This window comes from Desmodus rotundus, chromosome 7 (assembly GCF_022682495.2).
Source record: "Desmodus rotundus isolate HL8 chromosome 7, HLdesRot8A.1, whole genome shotgun sequence".
NCBI lineage: Eukaryota > Metazoa > Chordata > Mammalia > Chiroptera > Phyllostomidae > Desmodus > Desmodus rotundus.
In genome coordinates this window covers 75,364,196-75,391,222 of record NC_071393.1, presented here as the reverse complement: position 1 = coordinate 75,391,222, position 27,027 = coordinate 75,364,196, and the positions used below count along the sequence as shown (strand labels likewise).

General features: G+C 36.7%; 1 protein-coding gene and 1 long non-coding RNA gene across 27 annotated transcripts in view; one reads left to right on the top strand and one right to left on the bottom strand.

The window, feature by feature from the left end:
- Nucleotides 1-27,027, bottom strand: part of MGA (MAX dimerization protein MGA) — a 157,714-nt gene continuing 130,687 nt past the window's right edge. For 8 of the 26 annotated variants that reach the window (XM_045201199.2, XM_045201201.2, XM_045201200.3 and 5 more), the window contains exons 14-24: nucleotides 24,501-24,798; nucleotides 22,579-23,205; nucleotides 18,813-19,103; nucleotides 17,139-18,631; nucleotides 13,687-13,817; nucleotides 10,682-10,733; nucleotides 8,318-8,524; nucleotides 7,172-7,283; nucleotides 6,659-6,892; nucleotides 5,117-5,293; nucleotides 1-3,813 (exon numbers count right to left, since the gene is read on the bottom strand). In XM_045201199.2, coding sequence (XP_045057134.1) covers nucleotides 2,534-3,813; nucleotides 5,117-5,293; nucleotides 6,659-6,892; nucleotides 7,172-7,283; nucleotides 8,318-8,524; nucleotides 10,682-10,733; nucleotides 13,687-13,817; nucleotides 17,139-18,631; nucleotides 18,813-19,103; nucleotides 22,579-23,205; nucleotides 24,501-24,798 — 4,902 coding nt within the window. In that variant the 3' untranslated portion in view covers nucleotides 1-2,533. Of the gene's footprint in view, nucleotides 3,814-5,116; nucleotides 5,294-6,658; nucleotides 6,893-7,171; nucleotides 7,284-8,317; nucleotides 8,525-10,681; nucleotides 10,734-13,686; nucleotides 13,818-17,138; nucleotides 18,632-18,812; nucleotides 19,104-22,578; nucleotides 23,206-24,500; nucleotides 24,799-27,027 lie in introns of those variants that run through there. The other 18 variants (XM_024568047.3, XM_024568048.3, XM_045201205.2 and 15 more) reach the window with 12 other exon arrangements.
- On the top strand, nucleotides 1,467-26,908 carry LOC123480456 (uncharacterized). The gene is made up of 3 exons (XR_006656469.2): nucleotides 1,467-1,545; nucleotides 24,519-24,607; nucleotides 25,649-26,908. It is a non-coding gene; the product is annotated as an uncharacterized lncRNA (long non-coding RNA).

Genomic DNA, 27,027 nt, shown 5'->3' with positions numbered 1-27,027 from the left:
AAGGAAAGATATATATATTTAATATATAAAAGAAAAGGCTAAATCTGACATAATTATATTCTTAAAAACATTCCATTTATTTACAGATGTATAAAAAGGCGAATTATTGGTCTATGGAGATCATGCTTCTTAGAGTGTCAGGGTGAGAGCTCATTGTTCTCCAGATTCCTCACTATACTGTTCTCCAGATTCAACTTCTCTCACTCAACTGCATCCTTCATAATCACACACGATTTTCATAATCAGTTTCTCCTGGGGTAAGTTTAAAAGGTAAGAATTTTTGGAGATTTTAGGCTTCTGTCAATCTGCAGGATTATTCTAAAGCCTGACCCCTCCTCAAAATAGCTCTGATAATTCCTACTTCTAAGAGATCTTGAAAACACCATGATCTTAGGGGTTTGCAATGAAATCTTCAGCCTTCCTTGAATAACAGGAAATCATCTCTCATTGCCATCTGTGTACACCTCTCATAAACAGCCAAATATCTTTCCATCAAGAACTGATACTATCTGTTTGTTTATAAAAAAGGGAACAGTGTTCAGAAGCAGAATGGTCCTTCTTTTCCTGAGGATTATTCGCTCACTTGCCTGTTCCTTGGCTGACTCTCAAAAGCCATAACAAGAGCTTTGGGAAGTCAGGAGGAAATGGGGAGGACAAGACGAGCAAGGAAATAATAGGAAACTGCTATACCTGGATTAAAGTACTAGCATCTCAAAGGACATTTATTAGCAGGGAAGACAGATGCTGGACTCCTTGGCTAAGGCATGAATGAAATCTGCTGGGTAAAGAGGAGTGGGAAGGATAATGAGAAGCAAACAGGCAATCATTACCTACTTCAAGCTTCTTCAGTAACCTTAGAGGACAGAAGGTTAAAAACTGGATGAACAAGGTCTAGAAAGGCAAGTAGCACAAGACAAAGAATGTAGGCATCATTGCGATTTACAGAGAAAATTTTCCCACCCTTTTCAATCTGTTTATTATCAGAGTTACTAGAAAGAGAACCAACCATGGAAGTAATAATTCACTGACTAGAACCATTCCAAAGTTGGTCTCACAACCTAGGTCTGAAGAGTGGGATGGGTGGGATTTGGGATAGATAAAGAAGGCAGGGGATGGAGAAGAAACAGCATTGCCTAGGCACAGCCCAGGCACTGGAAGCTCTTGTGTTAGTGTGTAACTACACAAGCAAATCCTGTCAATGAAGACAGAACATGGGTTACATTCCAAAATATAATTATTTAAGAAAGGCAAAATGCAGCAGCTAAATCCCAGTCTATACATTTTCAGAATAGTGATTCTTGCCCCCAGGAGTTTCCAAGAGACCCCTCAAGTGCACCATGATTATTTACAAACTAGGTAAGAAACATCATTTCTATACTCAATACAAATCTCATCTTCTAGGTTGAAAACTTCAGCCTTTGAGAAATCTATGAAAACAACTATACAAAAATATAAATATCTTTATCTTTACAGACTGTCAGTCCTTCCTACCCTGACAGCAAATGAGTGAAAAAGCTCTACAGATCATTGAACCCATGATAGCAGGTAATAAAAATATATCTCGTGATTCAAATACTGTCTTATTTCCCTGGTAAAGAGTGCCTACTGTGACTTTTCTTTACTTAACATCCTTCCTGTGCAGGTAATAGTAAATGAAACCTTCAAGCACCAGGAGGCTGGTTTGATTTGGGAAATATCCAGCCCCACATTTTTTATTTTGGCCACTGGTCTGGGGAGGGAATGCTTTTCATTGTAGCCGTCTCTCCAGTGACATGATTTGTGAAAGGAGGACAGCTCTCTATGCCTAACCTTCAAAATATATATTCCAGGTGATTCTAGTACTTGTGAAATGGTCTTTTCAATGCCCAAAGACAATAAGGGAGAACATCTCAAAATAATTATCTTAGTAATAAAGTTAAAAGCATTCTTAATTTACCAGAAGGCTTGGACTGATAATTCTGATTGAAAAAGTGAGGGAATAGAAGATATCTGGAATATGAAAGAGAATTTTGCTGAATGACACAAAGTACTTCACTTTGGTATTCCATGGTACCCATCCCTCTCTCCACCTACTGTTGTAACGTCAACTAAAAACTCTCTCTTCGGGATCCCTCTGCACAAGTACATCACATTCCTTGGATTTCACACTTAAACAATAGCTATCAACTACAGTTCAGTTCATAACAAATCCAAAGTCTCAAACAGCTTTTTCTCTGGAAGGGAAAAACTAGGAAACCACTATAGATCTAGAATCTTATTAATTTCTTGGGTAAGAGGGGCACCTCATGTTCAGTAATGGATCACATCTTCTTAGGATGAGGAGACCCAGCACCGCAAGTGAGGTAACACATTTTTAACATGATCAGGATTTCATAGTAGTAATTTCTTAATCCGAGGTCAGCACCCTACCCCTTTCTCTACCATTGTCTACTGGATCAAAGTCAAGGATCACATTTCCATGATACAAATAAACAGATGCCAGCAGAGAAAGGTTTCCCCTCACAGCCTGGCTTCTGCTTGAGGACAAATAAGTTCATTTCCCTGAAGAACTTGGTGAGGACCCAGAGTTGCCCAATTTGGGCACAACGGGTGCCAGTGTAGGCATCACCTTGTTCTCCCGGCATTCCCGTTCATTCCCTGTTAAGTTTATTTTGTGTCCAACAGACCCGACTTTGGCAGCTACAGGTGCCAAACAAGGCATCACCTTGACACTCTGACCATCTGCATCACTGGAAGGATTAGCTACTTTTAATCCTAGAGGTGCCAACTTTGGCATAGGCCTCCACAAAGTTTCTGTACTGCTGTTCTCTAGGCCAGCTTTCATGTGTAGAATGGGGGGTGAGGAAACATTGTCAGGCTCTGCAGGGACACCAGAAGTACTCTTCCCTCCATCACTGACTCTCCTGTGGGAGGAAAGAAGGGAATCCTTTATCTCAGAGTCGATAACGATCTTAAGGACATCTGGCTCACAGGATGGTTCTGCAATTTGTTTTTCATTCTCAGAAAAGTCATCATCTTCCAAGTGCAAGAGGAGAGGACTGGCAGAATCACTCTCCCCTTGTATATCAGGCAACTCTTTCAAACCAGTCCCCAAGTGGCCAACCTGGAAACTTGCTCTGTTCCCAGGAGGAAGCTTACTGATAAAAGCCTGTCGAGTATCCCCTGGGAATTCTGTATCCATAGAGCTGGGCAGTTCCGCCAGGCTAACAGAGTCATCATTAAGTTGCTGATTAAGAAAGGCAATCTCATTGAGCAGAGAAGTCAGTGTCTCATCAGTATCATCTTCATCTTCCACATTAGTTAGCAGCTCGCTGGGATCCAGTGCTGCTTCTTCTATAGCTGATGCTGCCTTTCTTAGTTCCATCTCTATGCTTGAGTCTTTAAGATCTTTCATTTTTAATTTATGAAAGGAAGATTCCTTTGGCTTCAGTCTCTCCCGTCTTGATTCACTCTCTTTCCATTTATACTGAATCCCTCTCATATCACCAGAAATCCTTTTGGGTAAGAACTCCGGTGCTTCCTGCATACTGGAAACATCAACTATTTGTGGAAAACCAGAATCTTTATTTGCCAGAAAAACCTGTGTTGGACCCAATGCCATTCTACCATCTCTATGGTTGCTTCTGGAAGAGATTCTACCTGAATCTTCAAAGGATTTATCTTCATTCCTGACAGTGTTTTTCAGGTGGTCAGGTGGCTTGCCATCAGGAACTTCATGAGAATATTTGCTGCCACTCATGTCTACCAAACCTCCTTCTGTGGCCAGTGATGTCACATTAACAATTCTTGGCATCATAAATAAGTCGTCATTTTCTGAGGGGGGAAAAAATTTCATTTAGATCTACAGTGGTAAACATCTCTCTCTCATTCATACCCAATGACCATTTGGGGAACAGCAGTTAAAATTCCAGTCTACTGCCCTGGCTGGTGTGGCTCACTGGATTGAGTGCCAGCCTGCAAACCAAACCAAAGGGTGGCACATTTGATTCCAAGTCCAGGACACATGCCTGTGTTGCAGGCCAGGTCCCCAGTAGGGGGCGTGTGAGAGGCAACCACACATTGATGTTTCTCTCCCTCTCTTCCTCCCTTCCCATATCTAAAACTAGATAAATAAAATCTTTAAAAAAATTTTTTTTAAATAATTCCAGTCTACTTTTATCAAAAAGATAAAAAGAAGTATTAGTCCCTTCATTTTATGGACCTAATCTAACAAGGTAGCAGGTAAAATTCAATCAAAAGACTATTTGATATTCCATCATTAATAAAAGTTCTATTTAATTATTTTATAGAAATCTCCCCGTTCATTCTTTTTCATTTTTACTTATTGATTTTAGAGAGGGAAAAGGAAGGGAGGGAGGGAGGAAGGGAGGGATAGAGAAACATCTATTTGTTATTCCACCTATTTACGCATTCATTGGTTGATTCTTGTATGTGCCCTGACCAGAGATTGAACCCACCATCTTGGCATATTGGGACACCTCTCTAACCGAGCTGCCCAGCCAGGGCTACCCAAGTTAATTCTTTATCTTGATGCAGACATGCATCTTCATCACTCTGTTCACCCAATTAATTATTCTGAGGGAAAAATGAAGCCCTATAGGCAGAACAGTAAGAGAAAGAATGACACCTCCAGACTGGGTTTAGTAGTATTAGCATTAGTAAGGATATCCTTGTGCCTTAACAGAAATTTAGGTGCCTAAAACCTAAACCATCAAAGTGAGACTTCCTTTTCAACTGTACTCCTTATCCCCAAAAGCAACTGTTGCTCAGTCAGGCTGGCAATGCAGGAGTACACCATCTCTAACTGTAATACAAAATTAATCAGTACCAAAACCCCTCATCTTCCTTCTACTCTCACACCTTTTCAGTGCTTTTCCTAATTAGAATTAACTAGAGATCACAAAATAGTTCCCAAACCCAAGTAAAAAAAAGACCAATCAATACACCACAGATAGAGCCAAATGTGTTCTAAAAAGAGGGTCTCATCTCATACCAAGGCACATGCAAATGCAATAGTTCTTCATCATTACAGAACACAAAGAAAGCGCTTTCTGTTACTGTGACCTAACAGTGATAACTTTTTCACCATCCATAGAGGACAACACTTATGACATACCTGATTGAGCCACAGCACTGCTGGCAACTTGAGGCTTCAGATCTGCTTCTAATAGGGCAGGAGAAACAGTTACCACTGGTCCTGAGAATAGGGGACCTTTTAAGGTGAGCAATTGCCCTTGCGGAGTCATCACAATGTTGGCAGAGGTGTGTGGAGTATTAGAGGGCGAGGTATTTTCTGTAAGGAAGATCAGAGGTTAAGGATAAAAAATCTTCAACTAATCCAAGTATAGCCTATGAGTCTAGGAGGCAGCCCTAAAACCACACACTGACTTAAGAGAAAAGAAGTAAATTTCAAATTTAGTTAGGGAGCCTCAACTTGGAATTTACTTTCTGAACCACTTTTCACTGAATGATGATTACCTGTCCACTAGTTCTTCCAATGATCAGAATTGTTATTGTTGAGGAATAGAGCTAAGGAAGCACTTTTTCAGTGGAATGCTACTGCTAGTCCTGATGGTGCATCTACATGAAGACACACACAATTGTTCCCCTGGGCTTGCCTTCCTATATACCTCTAACAAATTATTTCAAGTTTCTAGACCTCAGTTTTTCCTCCTGTGAAATGAGATGACTGAACTAAATGATCATCATAATCCTTTAACAATAACGTCATTTAAGTCTGCAATGGTAAAACTAACTCATATTTTACTTTCCATCATTACTATCTTAAGTTGATTTTAAAAATCAGATTTCCTGGTTTATACTTTAGGTTACCCAAAGAGTAAAAAAGGATATACCATTTTCTAAGGATATAAACAAAAGTTGTAAAAATCAGTTATTGCTTCACTTCCAAAAATCAAGATAGGAAGAGCAGTTAAGTTAAAACCAATTTACTTTGTTCCTTAATAGCAGTTTGCTGATAGGCAATCTGATGGAAAAATAGAGCCTGATTCAACAAAATTTAATTTAAAATTTTTCCAATTTATTTGTCTCAGCTAGACCCAAACTTCCTCACAACTGATGAGCAGAGCTGCAAGGAAATCAAGAGTTCATATATAAAGTCTGAAAAGATGGCAGTCCCCAAAAATACTCACTGAAACACTAAAGGGAAAATACATGACTATAAGCTATACCAGAAGTAGGTCTTACATGTTACCATGACTGGTAACTTAGGATTTGCTTGAATGTGAAAGCTAGAGACTGGAGTCCAATGTAAATGTAATATTTGATTTTTTAAAAAGATTGTATTTATTATATTTATTTTTATAGAGGGGAAAGGAGGGAGAAAGAAAGGGAGAGATACATCAATGTGCGGTTGCCTCTTGGGAACCCCCCACTGAGGACCTGGCCCACAACTCAGGAATGTGCCCTGACTGGAAATTGAACCAGCGACCCTTTGGTTCACAGGCCAGCACTCAATCCACTGAGCCATACCAGCCAGGGCTAATGTTTGACTTTTTATACAACCAATATTTAATATTTAATTCATTCAATGTCAACTAAAATTATGGCCACAAGGTGTTCAGTATGCTAAACTAAACTAAACTAAACTAAACTCGTGCTCATCTACATTAAGGGAAGCAAAGAATGTCCCTCCTACCTGTGGCCTGGTCTCTTTTTCTGGAAAGAATCAAAGGTTTCCCCTTCCTGTTATTTATAAATATCTGTCCGAGATCTACAGATGATGCAGAAGATCCTTCCTGTTGTTTGCTAGTTCTGGGAGACACATCAAACTCATCTGATCCCATCTTCTTTTTTCTTTTTTGTGCCTCTAGTGCTTGTTGTTTTGCATAAATATACTCTAGCTTCTTCAGGACCACTTCTTCTGTCTTACCTATAGGTTGACAGGGAATAAATTGTCACTCTCTATATGACCCCATATAATAATAAGAAATAATCAACTGAAACCCAGTTGATTTAACTATACTCCCAAAAACTATGGAAGGCAAGAGTGATTATAAATCCAAAAGAAACGCCCCACCTAGTCAAAAGATAATTCTGCATGAACTGTGGGAACCAAGCCTTAAACTGAGTAGTATCTGAAAGATCTACTGAGAATTTCTCCTTACTAAAGCTGTTATACTCTTTATTAGAAATCATTCACATATCTCACCTGAAAGAGATGATACTTTCCGTATCAAAATATTCCGTTTTCGAGTCAGGAGATTTTTCTGTCCTATCAACTTGTCAGCCTGATCTGTTAGTCCCTGAATTTCACTGAATGCCTAGAACAGAAATAATAATGTCATGTTAATCAATTCGCTATTTCCTACACAATTTCTATAATGAAAAATATTTTAATCTAATATTTTAGAGAACTTTATAATGCCACTTAAAATAATTCATGATGTTTTAGAAATTATTTTTTGTTAAACTGAAGGTTTTCTGGTTCATAATTCTAGGACACATGATTATTTCAAAAAAGCATCATTGGGTAGTTAACAGGTATTTCAAATACAAGGAGATACAAAGTATTTTCCTTTGCTTAAATTTTAATAATCAACTTTTAAATAATTTCCTAGTCTAAGTAAAATATGGTTGAAATAACTTTGTTTACAGGGGTATGAATGCTTGCCCTTTACTCTCCTCTAACTTCTACTTTAAAAGCAATTTAAATGAAGTCACCTTAGATATTCTATAAGCAAACTTAAAAATCTTCTGCTACCTTAAGTATTTCAGATTTTCTTTTAAAAGGACTGTCAACTGTTAAGTATATTAAACTATCACTTATGTTGTGCTTTTCACTGGGATAAACTGTTCTAAGTGCTATGGAGAACACCAATGTAGAGATTGTGCTAAATACAACTTACCAGGGTTTCTGACTTTATTTGAAGATTTTATTTGTTTTTATAGAGGGGGAGGAGGGAGAAAGAGAGAAACATGGATGTGTGAGAGAAACAGAGAGGTTGCCTCTCACATGCACTCCAACCAGGGACCTGGCCTGCAATCCAGGCATATGCCCTGACCAGGAATTGAATCCACTTTGCAGGACAATGCTCAACTGAGCCACAGAAGTCAGGGCCTGACTTTATTTGAAGGAAGGATAGCTCTGCCAATTAAGAATCTAGCTTTTAATGAAAAGCTACTCTGACTCAACATAAGGGCTTTTCCCCCTTAAAGATATATTGGGCCTTCACTAGTCCATTCTCAAATATTAAATATAGCTGTATTTCAATCTCCCTCATATGGTAGTATTTTCTCTTCTAGTATCTCTAGAAGATTCTTAGTCAAGCTCTCGTCACTTACACAGAACACTTACCCTAGTGAGAATGAGACTTTTGGAAACCTTGGAAGAATGAAGTAACCCCAATGTGATCTTCAATTTCTCAAAGAGATCCCTCATTTCACCACGCCGGCGCCGTTCATTGGCAGTGTGTGTGCGGCGATAATAAGCAAAAGCTTCTGCTTCTTTCTGTAATTTTTCACTCCAGTAATCAGGCTTCAGTTTAAGAGGCATTGGTGAAGCCTGTCCAAACAAAAGATTACCACCTGAACATCTTTTACATTTACAGTCCCTCTTCCGCCATCCCAGATGGCACTGCTGTATGTCAGATAGCCACCGTCTTCTGCCTGGACCATCCTAACAGCTTTCCAATTTGTCATCTTAACCACCCTACAATCTATCCTTCCTCCAAACCTGCCTTCAACAGTGTAAATTCTTAACATTTGAAACGCAAACTTTTCATTTTTCAGAAAATTCTTTCTTGACCCTCAAGATGCCTTAAGCTTCCCTTCTCTTTTATTTATTCCATTTCAGTTTTATAAATTATTTACTATAAAGAAGTAATGGATGCACATAGGCTTTTAAATATAAATTTTTTAAAGGTTTATAATGAAAAGCCACTGTGCTCTGCCCCTGTACATGAAACCACAGAAACAACCACTTGATGCTTTTAGCTGCCATTACTGGTTCTTAAATTTATACCTAAATAATAAATAGTAATGTAAGCTCATGCTTTTCAATTTTCAAAGCTATCCATTTACTTCCTGCTACACACAAGAGGATTTAGCTCATGCCACTCTCTTACCTCATTTTACCATCCCATCCTCCTAATATAGATGTATCATTAACTTTAGTTCTTCTATTGACCCCTCTGCATCAATCTCTCACTTCACCAACAATAGTCAGTACCTCTGTGTAAAATGAGGGTATTATCACTCGTTATCCTTCCTCTTATTTTTTTCTCCCCTCTTTTATATCCCACTTTGTCATTTGTACTTAAACATTTACAAGACTGAAATTAAGTCTTTCATACTTTATTCACACATTATACAAGTTTTAGAAAAATCACTAACAGTGGCTACCCTGTTATGACAATGTGGAAACTATTCATGCAAAGTAATAATAATAATTACATTTCCTGTCTTCTACAGTTTCTTGATTTTGTGTGTTTCCCTCCCTAATGCTTGTAGTTGTCTTCCTTTTTATCTGGCAGACCCTGCTAGTACCCCAAAACTCTAATATAAAACCACTGTCTTTCTGAAGTTAAACTCATTCAGCATTAGTATAGTATGAGAAAATAAAAAATACAAGAAGAAAGAAAATTAATACCAAGTTTATATAGAGCAAAACACTACAAATAATTTGCATGTAATAATTAGGGCATAAAAATAGATTATATAAATAAGCTATGAAATTCTTGCATCTAAAAAAATTTTAGGATGAATAAAAAAATTAAATATATACAAAATGATTACAAGCATGTAAATATGTTTCACATGATTCCAAAAAAAACAGATTAAACTCAAACTAATCGTACCAAGTGTTGTTTGACAGGACTGAATACCACCCTTGAGATCAACCCAATCTCCATCATTGTCTTTGTCTCTTAAATTAAAAAGACAAAATAGCAACAATGACATTATATAATTAAAACAGACAGGGAATTTATGAAAATTGATAAGCATATTGATTTTCATAAACTCCATACCCATTTCTTAAAAGATTTTACGTGTTTATTTTTAGAGAGAGGGGAAGAGGGGGAGTGAGAAACATCAATGTGAGAGATACATCGTCAGTTGGTTGCCTCCCGTATGCATCCTGACCCCGTATCAACTGGGGACTGAACCCACAGGCTAGGCATGTGCCCTGACTGGGAATCAAACTGGCCATCTTTCACTATGCAGAACGACACCCAATTGAGCCACACTGGTCAGTACTCCATACCCATTTTAATTCTCTAAATTACTCTATCATCCTCTATCTCTTAATAGAGGATTAAGAGAGCAAAAAAATTAACAATGTAATTTCGTTAAGGGTTTTATTTTTTTTTTAAGATTCTATTTATTTTTAGAGAGAGGGGAAGGGAGGGAGAAAGAGAGAGAGAGCAATCAGTTGCTCTCACATGTGGTTGCCTTTCACGTGCCCCCTACTGGGGACCTGGCCAGCAACCCAGGCATGTGCCCTGACTGGGAATCCAACCCTTTGGTTTGCAGGCCAGCACTCAATCCACTGAGCATACCACCCAGGACTCGTTAAGGGTTTTAAAAAGGCTGATTATATTAACTCATTGGTAAGACTAACTCTGTATATGTCTAATATAGCTGAAGTTGTTTTGATCCTAAGGACAAATGTTATCCATTTTATTAAATGAGTAATTATCATTAAATAGATTATAAATACCTTTCGACTCCTTTCAGCAGCTTTTTCATCTGCAGAGAGATGGGTACGGCATCTAGGTAAAGACAGTATTTTTCAGTGTCTTAGTGAAATTCAATAACCTCAGACCTATTTTCATAGTAACATTAATCCAAACCACCCAAATTATCTAAGTTATAAATAGCTTCTTTTCTTCAAGATCAGATATGTAGCAGTACACTTTATTCTTTTCTCTTAGAAACAGTGTCCAAATTGCCCCTAAAACTAACTACTTTTCTCAATCGCAACATACAATATTTCAGACATACCAACCTTATATAAACAAACATATCATGAAAATCCAGGCAGCTACCACTCAGCTTGAGAAATAAAAACCGTAAGAGATCCTGTATGCTGCCTGCTCAATCACATTTCCTTCCTTCTTTCTCATAGATGAACACTCCCAAACTGAGTTTATCATGCAAATATTTACAGTTTTACTAGGTATATAGGATGTATTCCTAAGCAGAAAATATTATGTGGCACTTTAAACATTACATATTAAGTGTATCTTTCTTCAAGTGATCTGTTTCACTCGAAATTAAAACTGAGACATGTTTATATATATATAGTTCTAGTTCAATCATTTTAATTGCTATGCAATATCCCAAAGTGTGAATTTTCCAAAGTTTGGTTTTTCAGAGTGTTAGTAGTCATTTAGGTTGTTTCCAAATTTTCACAATGCTGCAATGGATACCCTGCTTACATCCCATACATACCCCCTGCACATAAGTGTGTGTGTTTTAGGGCATATACCTAGGAGTGGAATTGATGGGTGCAAGGCATGCACATCTTCAACTTTAGTAATGTCACACTTCTCGACAAAGTGTTTACAACAATTTATATACCCAACCTGTAGTATGTTCCCATTGCTCTGTAACTAAATAATAGTGCTATCAGAAATTTCAATTTTGCTAATCTTATTGCAAAATTGTGAATTAAAAGTCATTGTGGTTTAATTTGCATTTCCCTAATTATTTGTGAGGTTTAACAAATTTTCATTGTTTACTGGCCATCCAGGTGTCTCTTGTGTGAATTGCCTGAGATATCCATTACTTCCTTTTCTAACTGAATCACTTTTTCTTACCAACTTGTAACAGTTATTTTATATCCTTAATACTAGTCCTTTGTCAAACATTATTTTTTGAATTAATATTGGAGAGAAGCAGCGGGGAGAGAAAAAGGAATGGGGGGAGAGAGAGAGACTGAGAGAGAGAGAGAACAAAACATCAATTTGTTGTTCCACTTATTTATGCATTCATTGGTTGATTCTTAGATGTGCCCTGACCCAGGACTGAACCCACAACCTTGGTGTATCAGGACAAAGCTCTAAATCAACTGAGCTAAACTAATAGTTTCAAACACTATGCAAATCTTTTCCTTGTAGTCTGAGTTTGCCTTCTCACTGTTTTCATAGTATTCCCACAGACAAAACTTATTAAATTCTTAAAATCTGTTCCTTTGTAACAGTTTGTGCTGTATGGCTGTTGTGTGTATTATTCTTGGTCCTTTATTATTTCAATTTACTAACATGATATGCCTCCATTCAATGAATTCTTCAATGCCTTTCAATACCATTTTATACAAGTCTTGCAAAACTTTTGTTGACAGTCCCAGGTTTTTTTCTGTTGCTATTGTAAATGGTAGTTTTAACATTACATTTTTTATTTGTCGCTGTTGTTTAGAAACTCAATTTTAGTATGCTGAACTTAAGTCTAATTAAGCTTTTAAGAGATTTAAACCCTTTCAACCTAAACCAACAGGTAACTGAAGTAGCCTCCAAATAGCTCTGAAGTAAAAAAAACTATTAGGACTACTTCCTCCTCTGTAGACATTCTCAACATCACTAGGGATAAAGAATTACTCTCATCTTTCCAACAGCATGGATGGACCTGGAGAGCATTATGCTAAGTGAAATAAACAGTCAGAGAAAGATAAGTACCATATAATTTTACTCATATGTAGAATCTAATGAACAAAATGAACTAACAAGCATAACAGAGACAGACTCATGGATAGAGAGCAGGCTGACATCTGTCAGGGTTTGGGGGGGTGGAGAGATTGAGCAAAAATTTTTTAAAAGAGACAGACTCAGGGACACAGACACAGGGTGGTGACTGCTGTGGGAAGGGAGTATGGGGGAAGGCAGAGGAGGGTATCGGGGGATAAATGATGATAGAAGGAGACTGGACTTGGGGTGGTAAACACAATACAATGTACAGAAAATGTGTTGTGGAACTGTGCACCTGAATCCTGTATAATTTTGTTAACTAGTGTCACCACAATAAATTCAATTTAAAAAAAGAGAAAGAATTACTTTCTCAACTCATTGCTACTTTATATGGTAGTTAATGAGCTAACAGGAAAAGCACAGTGTTTGCTGGCACAAAGAAAGAACTCACATCATCTTTCCCTTCTTTCTCCCATACCCCAATCTCTAATCAGCACATGGTTCACTAAAACAAAAGGTTAAATAAATTATCCTGTGCCAAGTCATCGTGTCCTCTGTATTTTCACCTCATCAGCGTAACAGGTAGGAAAATTTTCCTAACTGTACCTTACCTGTTCACCTAGTAAGTAACCAAATTTAGAATTTACTGTCTTATTCTTAAAAGATAAAGAAACTAACCTTTACTTAGTAGCCCACTGTGTCAGTTATGCTAGTTACACATATTATCTCATTTAACACTTCAAATGGGGACATTTTCCTTAATGCAAAGGTAAGGAATCTAAGATTCAGAGGGATTAAGGACTTAAACAACTACAAAGTAGCACTAGTATGTTAATACCAATGTGTAGGTTCCAAAAGCATGTTATTCACATTTACACAGTTTCCTAGCAATAACCAAGGCAAGTTAATTACCTCTGAATTCTAGCTCCTCACCAAAAGCTAGAGGAATAAAGGGACCAGGTCAGTTATCCAGAGCTCCTAAACAGAACAGTTTTGTTTATGATCAAAAAACAATAACCCAAAAAGAAATAAAACTTACGTCTGTTTAAAAGTCTGTGTGTTGGCAGCTGTGGTCTTCATGTGGTCAACCTTAATTTCCTCAGAGAGTTCTTCCACAGTCTCAATGTCCACCTGCTCCTCATCATCCTCAATGAATTCTACACAGTTATTCTGAAATATAGCATTCCAACAGTAAATAAAGTATTGGGAAACAAGCACACCTAAACTATTCAACTGAATGCTCCCCTGATAGAAACCAACTAGTGCTAAGCACTGATCTTATGAGTATTGATAATCCTAAACTTATTAACCATAAAAAGGAATTAACTCATAAGAACGTATGTGTAGAGCAAACAACCAAAAACTACATTATTAATCACAGATATATGTTAAATAGACATCATTAGACTGAACAGAGTCCCTAAAAGTCTATATGGGTGCCACAGTATTATTTCTAGTGAACAAAATTCAGGTAAGGATATATTAAACCCTGCATAAACCTTAGATCAAATGCAGTAAAATAAAATTTGACAAGGGGAAAAGTAGAAAAAAAAAATTCAAGATCTATTTTAAGAGTGCTTCATAACACTCATAGGTACAGAGAACAGAGTGATGATTATTACCAAAATGGGGGATGAGTTCAGGGACTGGGTGAAAAAGGTAAAGAAATTCAGAAGTACACATTGGTAGTTAAAACAGTCACACAGATGTAAAGTACTATAGGGAATATAGTCAATAATATTGTAACGACCATGTATGGTGCCAGGTGAGCACTGGAAATATTGGGGAGAACACTTTGTAAGATATACGACTGTCTAAGCTCTATGTTATACACCTGAAACTAACATAAAATAACATTAAATGTAAAATGTAATCGAAAAGTTGTTTTTAAAAAGAGTGCTTCATCCCTGGCTGGTGTGTCTCAGTGGATTGAGTGCCAACCTGTGAACCAAAGGGTCACCGGTTCCATCCCCAGTCAGGGCACCTGCCTGGGTTGCAGGCCAGGTCCCCAGTTGGGAGTTCTCCCTCTCTTTCTTCTTTCCCCTCTCTCTAAAAATAAGTATGTCTTTAAAAAAAAAAAAAAAAAAAAAAGAGTGCTTCAGAGCTAACCCCATACGAGACACCCACAAAAACATACTCAAGGCAGATATAAAAATAAAACATAGACCAGATTTTTAAGTCTCTCAACGTCACAGAATGAGAGCTTTTGAGGAATTTCAGGTATCAAAGCAGCCCGGGTTTGCTGTACTTGCTAATTATACCAAAAAATGAGTCAATCAGTAATCATTTATTGAGCACCTGTCACAGAAACTTACTGTGCATTTTATATAACAGAATATACATATTATGATATATGCAGATATTTCTTAAGTCCACCTTTAAAAGTAGTGTGTACTATGCCAGAAACTAAACGGGGAAAATGTTATCTATAATCATACTATACCAGAGAGGCACAACTCAAAGCATCCCAATCACCTTAATAATTCTATATTGAAATGTGTTGTAAACATTACTTACCCTCAAAGTATATACTTTATAAGGCTGACAGACACTAAATAAGAGCCATCATTTATGTCCCCCAATTTAAGCACAATTTAAACAATATGTATTAAATTTAAACAATGTAAACATATATTAAAATTAACTAAAAAATATTAACTCTAGGAAGCTAAATCAATAGTCCCAACAGAATCTAAAGAGTCTGCATAATAATGCAGGCAGAAGCTTTATAATACTTAAACTGAAGAATGTCTACTTCATGACTTTAACTTCAGGCTTTGTAAATAATATCCAATAAACTTCACAATGGAAGGTTTAAATTAAAGAGACCACTCACAACTTTCCTTACACTATTCCAACAGAATGCTCATCACAAGCATGACGATATCATAGGTGTATACATGTACATAAATACAATGTAGAATTTAGATTTTAGAGATCTTTTAATTTAGTGTCCTTACTTTTAAAAACGTCAGTGTACCTTGTATGTCAGATTCCCTTTTAAGAAATTTAAGGAAATGCCACCCTGTATAATTAAAATACTCTAAAGGTTCTACTAAGTCAAATTTTACAATAGCAATAGTTTTCACTGGTTTTAAAGCTGGACTGTTTTTGGTCTGATGCTTACCCAGGCTGACTTACAATGGAAGACTCTGCAAAAATCACAAGGAGATCTGCAATCTAACTCCCAAACTCAGTGAATTCAGATTCTTCAGCTACCTACAGATGTCTCTCCTCAAAAAGGACTAGGCTAGAAATAGAATGTAAATGCTATAGAATCATCCAATTTTAGAGCTAAATCCTCATTTTATAAATGAGACAACTGAAGTTACAGAAATACCCAACACAAAAACATTAAAATATTTAAACATTTTAGTTTTAAAATACTAATCTTTTTGTTATGTTTTATCTGCATAAGGTAGTTAAGTATTAACATACAAGGACCAAGTAATACGAAGTCTGAATGAAATCAAGGAAGTGAGTTCTAAAACAGTCCACTGCATAACAATGAGTACAGAGTCCCTTATTATCTGCTCCTGAAGAGAGGGACTCCATTTAGATTTAGGGCACCCAGCAGGAGCAAAGTATAACCTCCCTACAATTTACACCAGAACCCGTATCAGGGGTCAACAAACCATAGCCCACCACCTCTTTTGGTAAATAAAGTTTTACTGGAACACACCTACTACACTTACCCACTCACTACAGTTTATGACTGCTTCCATGATGCAATAGGAATTAAGTAGTTGCAACAGCAAGCCATCTAGACTGTAAAGTCTAAATATTTACAATTTGGTCCTTTACAGAAAAAGTCTGCCCAACTCCTGCCATCATACCTGACTCTCAGTTACTTAGTTGAGTAAATACAACCCTAAATAGGAAGCTACAAAAATGAATTCAGAAAAATAAATTATAAAGGTCATATTTCAAAGGAAGACAACCAAAGTTCAGGATATAAATTCTAAAAAGTATTTAATTTTAGGAGATAATTAAAAAAGCAACTTAAGGCACGATCATATTAAAATATCAAATGGTATTTTCCATTTTTCTCCAAAAAGAACCTCTCTCTAAAGGAAGGCAGGTAACTCCTCCCCGAGTTCTAAGGTCACCCACTCCCTGTTTTTTACATATCTACCAGATGAGCTAGAATCACTTTATACAGAAAATTCAAAAACAAAAACAAATTGGAATCAAATGGGAGCAGTGGTTGCAGGGGTTTTTTTTTAAACTTAACTTAATAGGGAATCCAAAATATCTATTCCCCAAAGGCTTAAGCCAGCCTTTCCAACATATCAGACAAGTCTCAGGAACAATATAAGCTCAATAAATGTTACCTGACTGACACAGACTAAAACTACAAAGTCATTTAATGACCTAAATCTAGGCATCCAATTGAATGTATAAAGGTCTTAGATCTTCTGAAAAGCTACTGTCTCTAATAAATCATTTAAATCCTTGAGGTTTCAGTCACAACAAAAATGGGCTCACCACCTTTTCTACATCATCAACCTCCTCACTCTGGTAGTCAGAAACAACATCCACAATCTCATCAATAGAATCATCGGTTTTCTCATTCTCATCTTCCTCGTCTTCTTCTTCCAAATCCAAAACACTTAAGTCAGCACTGCTTCTCCCACCCTTCTTCTCTTGCTTTGGTTCTATCTGTTCTCTTGATAGCAGGAAGTGACCTTGAAAATGTCCTTCCCCTCTGCTCCCTTTTGCAGCTCTCCTAGGAACAATGGAGAAGGCTGCAGAACTAGAAATCCTACTCCAAGAATCACATTCAGTTTTTAAAACTCTAGTATTCTCAGCAGTTCCACTTTTTCCAAGTAAATCAGAAATGTGTTGTTCTTGTTGAAACAAATCTGAATTTTCCTGACAAGTCTTTCTTTCTTTAATTAACTGTTCATCTGCCTCTTTCTTGAACTCTTGTGAAGTTCCAACACATTTCTGGGTCAATGGGCCCTTCAGGTGTTTTCTCCATTTCTCCCTAAGACTATCCATTAGAGAGTCTCCACGTCCCTTCTCCTTGGCTTCTGGCTGTGGATTAGACTGATGCTCCTCCACAACTATATTCCCTGATAATTCGAGTTTACAGTCTTCCTTAGAGATGACTGGAAATTTATTGGGCTTTTCCTCTAAACTGTGCTGTTCCACTTTCACATTACCAAGTTTTTTAAACTGCATATTACTTATACTTTGGACTGTCATATTACTGGCTCTTTCAGAAATGGTCTTAACTTCTAGAAGAGTTAGTTTTTCTTTGGAACTGTTATGATTCCTAATGCCATCTTCATCAACATCTTTATAGTCTTCACTTGCATGTGACCCAGTGATACAGGAGTGCTCAGAAGGCTTAACAGGACCTTCTTCTGTAAGGAATTCTTCATCTAAATGATCACTCCCATCTTCCAAGTTATCAGTCAGGGTTTCTTCTAAGGCAGTTGCTCCTGAGTTTTGCTTTATTACATTAGCCTCAGAGTCCATAGCCTCTCCTTCTGACTGTAGCACCTTCTTAGTATCCTGTTCTCTTTTTAAAAAGCTTGTTCCATCTTTCTGGTCTGCATTTTGGGACTCTCTCTTCATCTGAAGAGAAGCAACATGTTGAAGAATGGAGCTGGGAACAGGCTTTTGTCCTGGAAGCTGCAACAAGGCAAAACTACCAGACTGGAGAGGAATGAGGCTGGCTGTACCAACAGGCTGCCCGCCTGAGCTATAGGTTATTTTGGTTTCAGAGCCTGTTTTACTTGCAAAGCTTTGTGGTTCAGGAGGGGAAATCCTCAGGGTCAATGTACCAGACTGAGACACAAAGCTAGGTCCAGAAGAAAGCAATGATGGTGCCTGAGTGATAACATTCACTGCTGGAGAAGACCCAACAGCCTGAATTACAGGACTCATAACAGAAAAAGTAGAGGTTGAAGCAGTAGATGGTGGAGTCTCTGAAGGCTTGGAAGGAGTCGGTAACCGGATTCCCATCACAGATCCTGGTAAGAAAAAGAAAACTTTAAATCATCACTGCCCATATTAAGACTTCCAAGGTATGCTTTTCTTTTTTGGACACGTGACTTTAAGAGACTAAGAAGACCAATTCTGGTATATTAACATATCATACAGCCAAATAATTCAACAAAAGAAAAACTCATCAGAAGATCTCCAGTTTTATACCTGGGTTACGAAACATGACAGGCTGTAAGTTGGGCTGGGTATTAGAGCTTCGAAGCTGATGCAGAGGAAGGAGCTGGACAATCTGCCCGTTAGGGTGCCTGAAAAGGTTCATTCCACTTGGGCTCCTTATAGGCTGCAAGACCATCCGATGTCCTGGAAGTTGTGTGTTTGAGACAGGTCTAAGAGTAGGGGAACCCTGCTGTACTGGAATCAACAATAATCGAGGTCCAGCACGTTTCACTGGGTTAGGAGAAACCTGCGGAGTAGCCACTGGAATCTGAGGGGCATTTTCTGAAAAACAGGAAACAGAAACATATTATCAGAATTTCCCTTTAATATGTGTAGGAAAAAAATTATGACATAGGATCTGACAATGCTACAAATAACTTCTAATTTGAATTATAAAACTGGTGGAATTCTGTAGATCTCTGATACGTTATTTAATAGTCCTATGGCTGAGAACAATTTATCTTAAACCTAAATATTAATCAGACATTGCAGAGCACCTTCCATTTAGGCTGGTTAAAAAGAAAAGAAAGCATCAATTGTCAAAAGGTGCATTTAAAAAGATAATGCTACCTAATTAAAAACATGAGTAGGCCTCTAAATCTGGACTGTCATTAAAGCTAAATAGATCAATCATTCATGATAAAATTCTCTTCCTCAACTTTAAAGTTCAGACTGTTAACTAACACTTACTAGATGTATGCCTTAGTTTCACAGGTCATATTCATCAAGTAAGATAAAGCCAAGGACTAAAAATCAGGAAGTACAAAAAACTTCTTGGCTTTTGAAATTCACTGTCAAGTAAGTATAAAGATTTGTGGAAATTATTTTTCTTAAGGAAAAAAATACGTACCCCCCAAAATGGAATGAAATTAAGAGACATCAAAGAAGCAGGGAAATAAAGCCTGGTTAGGAAGAGGCAAAAGATAATTTTAAAACAAACAGAAAAAGCAAGAATTTAATCAAGAAGATGTGAATTAAGAGATTTAAAACCATTAACAATACCGAAAGATGCACTTTAATGCTTGGAAGAGAATTTAGAAAATACCAGATATGAAAAACTAATATAAGTAATCTACAGACAGATTTCCGGCCATGGGGATAAAGAGGTAGGAATAATGATAATAAACATAAATGAAACTAGTCTAACATTACCATTCAAATACTGAAATTATTTAACATTAATAAATCTTTTCATTACTTTATCACTAAATAGAAAAATCAACAAAACCAGACAACGCAAAGACTTAGTTTAACATATAATACCCTATCAGATAGGCACTCTGCCCATGAAACATATCAAATTTCTAAAAGAAAGTCATGTTCCTAACATTTACATGACAAATTATACACAGATGATCCATGACTTCTCTTGAAAATGAAATAAAACACAAAGACCAAACTGTTTATGAAAAAAATAGGGTGCAATTTAAACAAAAACATTCATCTACTATATGTGAATTAAGAAACATGATAGAGCATTAACTTCCTGAACATTTCTATTTAAATTAAGTTTTAGAAAGTGATTCAAAATTAAATTACTCCAGTTCCAAGAATGTAAGCAGCCTTTAATATACATGCTAACAATGCCACTGTTTACTGAAATGTGGGAGGGGCAAGAAGCGGCAAGAGAAAAAAAGAAGGGAAATCAAATGAAAAAGCACATATTTAAGTGCCTGAGTTGGGATGCTCTATGAACCTAAACAAAAATTACACACTTCCTCAGATGTAGCAGTTATGTGCGTTAGCTCCATTTGTAAATAAGCAGATTAGAAAATCTGTTAACATTAGTATTTCCTCAAGTGGTATTAGAGACAATAGGTTTTAGGTGGTTTATGAAAATAACCCTGTATCACATTGTCAGAAAGTAATTCACTTTTCAATTTTAATCTTTTGATTTTACACAAAAGTACCAGTCGTTGATGTATGTCTTTAATATTATGCCAGCATTTCCTAGCTTTCTACATTAACAGAGAGCAGGCCACATGCTAAGAACATATTATAGTAGCTAGCTAGAACTTATCATTTTTATTATTGTTTCCAGTGCATTTATTTATGGGTTAACCTCTATTTTAGCAAGGAATGTTGGTTTCCAATTACAGTAAGATTGCTCCTTTTAAAAATAAACGTAATTAGACAAATGAGTTGATTTAAACTTAAAAAGTCAATATAGTACAAACAGGAATGAGCAAAATACATGAATATAAAATGAGTGACTAAAATTGGAGAAACAATGAATTGCAAAAAGCTCAATAACTTTATAATTTCATGACACAATTAAAAATATAAAGGTAGGTTGGAATCACTATGGTTTAGAAAACATACACCTGTTTTTTGCCATGTATAATGTGTATTTTTTGCCCAAATTTTTGAGGGGAAAATAAGGGTGCACATTATACATGGGTATAATGATTACATACCATGGGTATAATGGTCCTGTGTATAATGTGCACAAAGCGTGAGCATGCACTATGCACAGGAGCGCATTATACGTGGCAAAATACAGTAAACTTTGAGATTCAATAGGAAATTAAAGCAGCTCCATCAACAATGATCTCATTTCCAAAGTGGTAAATTAAACTAACCACTTTTATGTGCTTACTAGGGGGAGAAGCAGAAGACAAACACATTTAATATCGATTCACTTTTCCTTTCAACAGAACTTTTAAGTTATAAACTAACTCCCAAAACACTTCTTTCCTAAGATATCAATAGGGATTTGAACCATGTCACTAAAGGCAAAAGTATTTAGTAGTAAAAACATCAATAACCAAGAAAGAACTGCTGTTGGCAATTTATTTTCCCTTAAAGCCTGCGAAGTCTCTCACTCTTTTCCACAGTAATTCCTCTCTGAGTACATTAAGAAAACTACTAACTTTAGTTGGTTGAATTAAAATAGAAAAATTACCAAAGTCTAAAACACTCCTATTTCAAATTCACTTAACATAAGACAAGAAAAAATTTAACTAAGAAGTTGATAAACACATGAAATATTACAGTCTTAAGCAAAGAAATAGTCTCCATATTTCTATTTCAATTAGTTGATCTGTAATAATTAAGTAGAACAATGTCAGTAGTATATGGGAGTTGGGCTGATTCACAAATGATTTTTTTCTAGGCAAGAGGACCGAAAAATTTAACCATTAGCAAAGACAACAGAAAAAGCCCTCCGCTTGACTGCAGCATAAGCAGAAGCCTGCAATCTTATCTTTTTTATAAAGAAAAATATGCACTACCCCATCCCAGCCCCCAAAATTGGAGCCCCTACATTTGGGTGCTCTCCTCAGAGATGTGCATCCCTAGCTCTCAGTACACAACAGATTGCACTTTCTCCTATGCCCACCTTAACTGCTCCCCTGGCTCACAGCTCCACCCTCATATGAATTATTTCAGTACCCTTCAGCCACCATTTCCATTCTTATGTTTTTGAATATTTTTAATATCTTGAAGAAATCTCCAGCCCCACTAAACCATCTGTCAAAGCTGTTCAATTTATCTCCAATGTACCATTTATGGTTTTTAATAGTGATCTAGTACCAAAGTTGTATACATTTTTCAGTGATTTGTCCTACCCCTATATTAACCGTGAGCTCTATTATTTTTAGTGTTCAATTTTGCAGAATGCCAAGATTTTCAGGAATACATGTATCATATTATAGCAGAAACACCTATACCTATACCTACACTGTTACCCTGATATATCTGTACTCCTATCACAACCATAAAGTTATATAAATAGCTAGTAACATCTAGGCCTTACCTGGTCTCTGGCTCACTGGTGGACTCCCATCAATTCCTGAGAGTATAATGGGAACAGAGCCAAGAGATGAAGTTGGTGTGGTCACCATGGAGGAAGATGCAGCTGTGGTCACCACGACTATGGAGGTGGAGGCAGTGGAAGCAACAGGAAGAGTTATGGTTGGAGGAGATGTTACCAAAGACTTAGGAAAAGCAACTGAAGCCACAGGGGTAGTTACCCCAGTCGTTTTGATAAGGTTCACAGTGGATGTTGACTGGGGAGATGTTACAGGGGTGCTGGTATTAGTTTCAGAGACCTCAACAACCCCTGCAGTGGTGGTACCAGAAGGATAAGTAGGTTCTTTTGTTCCCATGTCAGCAATAGCAGTCATAGGTGTCACAGCAGTAACATTCTCTAAAAATACTTGAGGGGTGGTAGTAGTGACAGCAGCAGTCACAGGGCTGCACACCTGAACTGCCTCAGAAGAAACCACAGGTGTGACGACCATTACTGGAGAAGGTCTGATACTGAACTTCTGTGGCCCTGTTAGGGTTTGGGGTGTGCTAACTCCAGGTATCTTCTGCTGCAGGGCTCCAACTTTACTCATCACAAACTGTGTGAACACACCACCAGGAGAGGGTCGAGCCGCTGCAAATAAAAATTTGCAGGTCAAAAACCTTCAGTTCTCATATCTTATCCTCTTAGTGATTGTGTTTATCAACATTTATTTTGTGCACCACTGGATCAATTTCTTACAGGTACTACCTACCTGCATTATACGTGTCAATTTCCATAAACAGAAACCAAACACTTCCCTCAACCCATACCAAACCTTTATATTCTAACAAGGGATTAAAATTGAGTATTCCTACTAAAAAGCTTTGTCTACACAGTATAGCCAAATTGCCAGGACACTAAAAAGACAATACAGCGGCACACAACTTCCAACAGATAAAGTAAAAGGAGCACCCCCAACTAATTCTAATTTTAATACTTCTTTTACCACTTCCTCCTGTCCCAGCACATCTACCTTTTATTTCAGTCCTCTTATGAGACAGTTAAGTTTCATATATTTCTAAACTGTATGAAGACATTTTTGTGAGAGGGCAGAACAGGACTGTTTATTTTTTAAATCACCACTACTTTTTTAAAAAGAGGTAAAATGAGTTCTTTATAAGGCACACAATGCCTATCGCTCCATCTTCACACAACTCCAGCATTCAGCCAGAGACTTCAATTTTTTATTAGAGGAAAAAATACAGTAATTGACAATTTAACTTAACATTCCTTAAAAAAAGATTTGAAACAACAAAAATAGAAATTCAATAAACCAACTGTATATACTCTCAATACTAAAACACAAACAACTAAGACACAAGAAAGTAATCCATTACAGACTCTGGCACTAAACTGCTAAGCAAAACAGGTTCTCATTCACAGAACAGGGACGAACAGAATAAAGCAATGTTTCCAAAATTATGCTTTACAAGAGCCTTCTATACTTTAAACCAATACTAACTCAACCCATTTTGATTCTGCTAGCTGTATGGTTTCATAAGTTCAAGGAACATACATATATAATTGGTACCAGTACTCATAGGAGAAATATTAAATTAGGAAAAGCATTTAAGAATATGTCTTCTGTTTTTAAAATGAAAATAAAAAACAAAACTTAAAACCTAAGTCTTTTCTACATGAATAAAAGTCTAAAAGTCTGTGAAATAATTCTAAATTTAACCAGAGTTCAGTTCATCTAATATTATAGGTCATCAGAAGAGTTCCCAAAAAGTTAAAAAAAAAAAACAAAAACTGAGAAATACACTGAGAATAAGAATAATGCCAAATTCTTTATTTCTCGTATTTTTACAACCTCCATACCGTATCCACTGGCCCAGCACCAAGTCACATGCCTTTCCACAACATGTATGTATATCCCAACTTACCAATTGGTCTTTTTGCAGGGACAAATGCCTTCGGATTCTTCCCAGGGCGATTTGTGGTAGTGCCGGAGGAGAATGCCGTTTTGGAATTGGATGATGAAGGCAACAGGGTACGTGGTTTCCTGGATGCAGCCACCTTGGCATTGGATGCTACCTTGGAGATGACAGTACTGAGGGTTGAGAGGTCCAGGACTGAGGGTCGCAACCTGCCTGTGATATAAGCAGCTAGCCTATTGGCTGGATGCAATGCCCCCATCTGTCCCAATAGCAACTTAGCCTGCGGGTAACTCTTACCATTAACCTGAAACAAGTGGCAAAGAGAAATTCTGTAAAGATAAAATTCTCTTGCTAACTCATCTCCCTTGACAGGGGTTTCATTTTTACAAGGTTTTAAAAGTATATCTTGTAGATTTAAAGGGAAAAAATGGACTTTCCCCATTTGGTATAATCTGAGTAATTATATTTATTAGGAGGTGAAAAGAAAATGCCATCATCTGATATTCTGAACTAATACTTCATTTTGGTAACTTGGAAACAGAGAATCTTAAAAGCTCATAATATCTGCACACTAGAAATGTAAAAGATACAGTCAAATCTAAGGAATCATCCTATTGTTTTACCTGTCAATAAGCAATTCTGGTTATTAACAACCATCAGCCAAAAAAAAAAAAAAAAAAAAAAAGACTAACTGTTCCCCAGAATCTCTGCCAAGATCAGACAGGCACAATGAAGCCCTCTCACAAGGGTTCTTTCAAAATATACTTCACATCTGGGAAATACAGGGTGACTCCACCATAACCTAAGCCACAAAGTCACCTCCATTTTCAGTTTTCCAAAAACTCAACTTTGCAGGTATTTTCTTCATCTCTTAGATAAAACTCAGGCTCAAGATAAATGCTAGTAGAAACTCGTTATAATTTTTGAAATAGTCACTAAATTCTCAAAAGAAAGAAAATCAATGAATGAAGTAAAAATTTTTCTCTACTGGCTGAGTTGACTGTCTATTTTGGGAAGCAGAATCTTTTTTTTTTTTTTTTTTTTAAAGAAAGAAAACAAAAGCTTCCCAAGTTTCTTGCTCATGTTCTCTAAGTCATAATGATGGATGACTATAAAGAAAACATTTTTTTTGTCTCTCCTTTACATCACCTTAGAGGAAGGCGTACAATGAGGTGGAGAAGCCCAGATTTTCCAAATTAATAAGGAACTGGCGAGGAGAACCACTACCACAAGCTACTCTCTCTTCAAAGACACAAAACGTAATTACTCTTTGCTACTTAAGTAAAACTGTGATTATCCCCAGATAGATCAGCAACGTCTTTGCCTTTGTTTGGTATAAAGAATGTGATCATTCCATCCTGAAGTGTACTGAACTTTACAGTTTTTCAGGCTCTGTGGTGTCCAGATCAGATATCCCTAATCTGCTTCTTTGGGACTTGCTCTGAATACCACTCAGCAGCTTCCCCAAAAGTCCACTGTAACCTGACTGCTTATGCAAATTTGCATTTTATGGTGGCTTTCAGAGTCCCAGACAGGAGAAGAGAACACAATTTCTATGCCTGTATTTCAGGGACTCTAGTCTCTCTAGAAATTATCTCAGATTAAGTCTCTGCTCTCAAAGTCTCAGTTAATAAATGAAATAAAGACAAAACATTGTTCTCCTTATCATAAAAGTTTAAGAAATACCAGCAGAAGCAGTTATATAAAACTACCAAGAATTAACTGCAACAGAAAGTTTTTAACTAAATAGATCATCCATATTATCATTTATTATCATTGGAATAGTCCTTAGCCCAGAATGGTGGTCAAACTAATTAATAAAGTCAAGTAACCTTAGCAATAATGTCAGACATGTCCACACATTTGCTATGTGGATATAAAAATGCATTTAATGTCTCTGAGCAAGAGGAGAAAACCTTTTTTGAGTATGATTACATTTTAATTCAGAACTTCTCTTTCCAAAGGATTTTCTATATGCCAGGGTAGTTTTAACTAATATAACTTGCCTGAATTACTGAACAGTAAGGATAGAGATATTTGTCCTACAACAATGATTATACTGACAAAAACCCTATGAATCATATAAAGAAAAAAATACTTAAGCAAATTGTGGCTCATTTTTTAAATTTTTATGTATTTGAGTAACACCTTACTAAATTAAAATTTTCTCCAATTTTCCAAACATATACTGCCTATTTGAAAATCAATTTCGCCTTGTTTTATTTTGAAAGTTTTCTGCTAATAATAATTCCAAGAACTAACTTGAATCCCTTACTAACCTTGCTTGGTTGCCAAAGTATCACTAGAACCCAGACAATAAAGTCTTCAGAAGAACAACTTTCTGAGAAGACTAGGCCCCACATTTGTTTACAAATGTGCCAAAAAATTCACTCTAGGTATGCATCTAACCTAGGCCTATTACAAAAAGAGATAATGATTTTGTTACCCAGTTCCCAGGAAAGGTGAAGATAAATGATATAAGGCCCACAAAGGGCTCTGAAAAATAAAGATGTTACCTAAATACAAAAAGTTA